The following is a 1,480-nucleotide window of genomic DNA, read 5'->3' as shown; positions in this document are numbered from 1 at the left end:
GTGCTGTTACTGATAAAGACTCTCAGGGGACTAATTACAGCAGATAATTGGAGGCCATGATTGCACAAACCTCTCAGAGACTCCAAGGCAAAAGCAAAGTCCTTTGAAAATCCTGCAGTCCCTGGGAGCATTCAGGAGCCCCCAGGGCCATTGCTGAGCAAGGCTCCCCAGGGACTCCTTCCAGCAGATCCTTGAGGCCACTGGGATGTGGGCTAGGGGGGGATGCTGAGGGCAGGACAAGGGGCTGACAGTGCCCAGCCTGGCTGGGGCTGTGCCAGGAGGCCCCAGAGCCTCAGGACAAGGTGTCTCCTCCCAGCCCTTGCTGGCACAGACCCTGCTGCTGTGCCCCAGGCCACCAAGACTTGGCTTCTCTTTGTCCCCACCTGTCATCACTGCCTCCAGTTCTCTGCTCTGACTGGGGCCTGGGGACACCATCTCCTACACAGGATGTGCTGCACAGGTTTTTCTGATTATCTTCTTCCTTGGAGCAGAGCTTTCCCTCTTGACCATCATGTGCTATGACCGCTATGTGTCCATCTGCAAACCCCTGCACTACGGGACCCTCCTGGGCAGCAGAGCTTGTGCCCACATGGCAGCAGCTGCCTGGGCCAGTGCCTTTCTCAATGCTTTCATGCACACAGCCAATACATTTTCCCTGCCCTTGTGCCATGGCAATGCCCTGGGCCAGTTCTTCTGTGAGGTACCGCAGATCCTCAAGCTCTCCTGCTCACACTCCTACCTCAGGGAACTTGGGCTGATTGTGGTTAGTCTTTATTTTTCATTTGGCTGTTTTGTGTTCATTGTTTTCTCCTATGTCCAGATCCTCAGGGCTGTGCTGAGGATCCCCTCTGAGCAGGGACGGCACAAAGTCTTTTCCACCTGCCTCCCTCACCTGGCTGTGGTCTCTCTGTTGATGAGTACTGCAGCGTTTGCCTACCTGAAGCCCCTCTCCATGTCCTCCCCATCCCTGGATCTGCCCCTGTCAGTTCTGTACTCGGTGGTGCCTCCAGCCCTGAACCCCATCATCTACAGCCTGAGGAACCAGGAGCTCAAGGCTGCAGTGTGGAGACTGATGACTGGATGGTTTCAGAAACATTAAACTGCTGGACAGTTTCTACAAATCCCTTGTAATAAAATACATCTTTGATACTTCTTGTTGGTTTCATTTTAGAGGTTCTTTTCAAGTGTTTTACTTTTATAATATATTCAGTAAAGAATCATCATTCTTTATGCCCTAATAAATTCAGATTCTCTCCACCTTCCCAGTGGTCATAGAGTGTGTCAGTGAGGGGTTGCGCTCTTGGTGACTTTAAAAAAACAAAAGACACTCCCAGGAGAGTTTTCTGCAGAGATGCCTTGATCCATCCCCAGGGCGCTGGACAGCCACTCCTTACAGAACTTGTGTTCCAGACCCCTCACCACCCTTCCTTCTCTTCTCTGGACACGCTCATGCCCCTCCATGTCCTTCCTAAACTGAGGG

The 1,480-nt window shown here is 52.3% G+C and overlaps 1 protein-coding gene across 1 annotated transcript; it reads left to right on the top strand.

The window, feature by feature from the left end:
• The first annotated feature begins 511 nt into the window (after positions 1-511).
• Positions 512-1,099, top strand: LOC120496850 (olfactory receptor 14J1-like). The gene has a single exon (XM_039697655.1). It carries the CDS (start codon positions 512-514, stop codon positions 1,097-1,099), a length of 588 nt encoding a protein of 195 aa, XP_039553589.1.
• The last annotated feature ends 381 nt before the right edge of the window (positions 1,100-1,480 follow it).

Source organism: Passer montanus, unplaced genomic scaffold (genome assembly GCF_014805655.1).
Source record: "Passer montanus isolate IOZ18808 unplaced genomic scaffold, ASM1480565v1 scaffold1193, whole genome shotgun sequence".
Taxonomy (NCBI): Eukaryota; Metazoa; Chordata; class Aves; order Passeriformes; family Passeridae; genus Passer; species Passer montanus.
The sequence above is the reverse complement of the archived record's forward strand: the minus strand, read 5'-3'. Positions and strand labels throughout refer to the sequence as shown.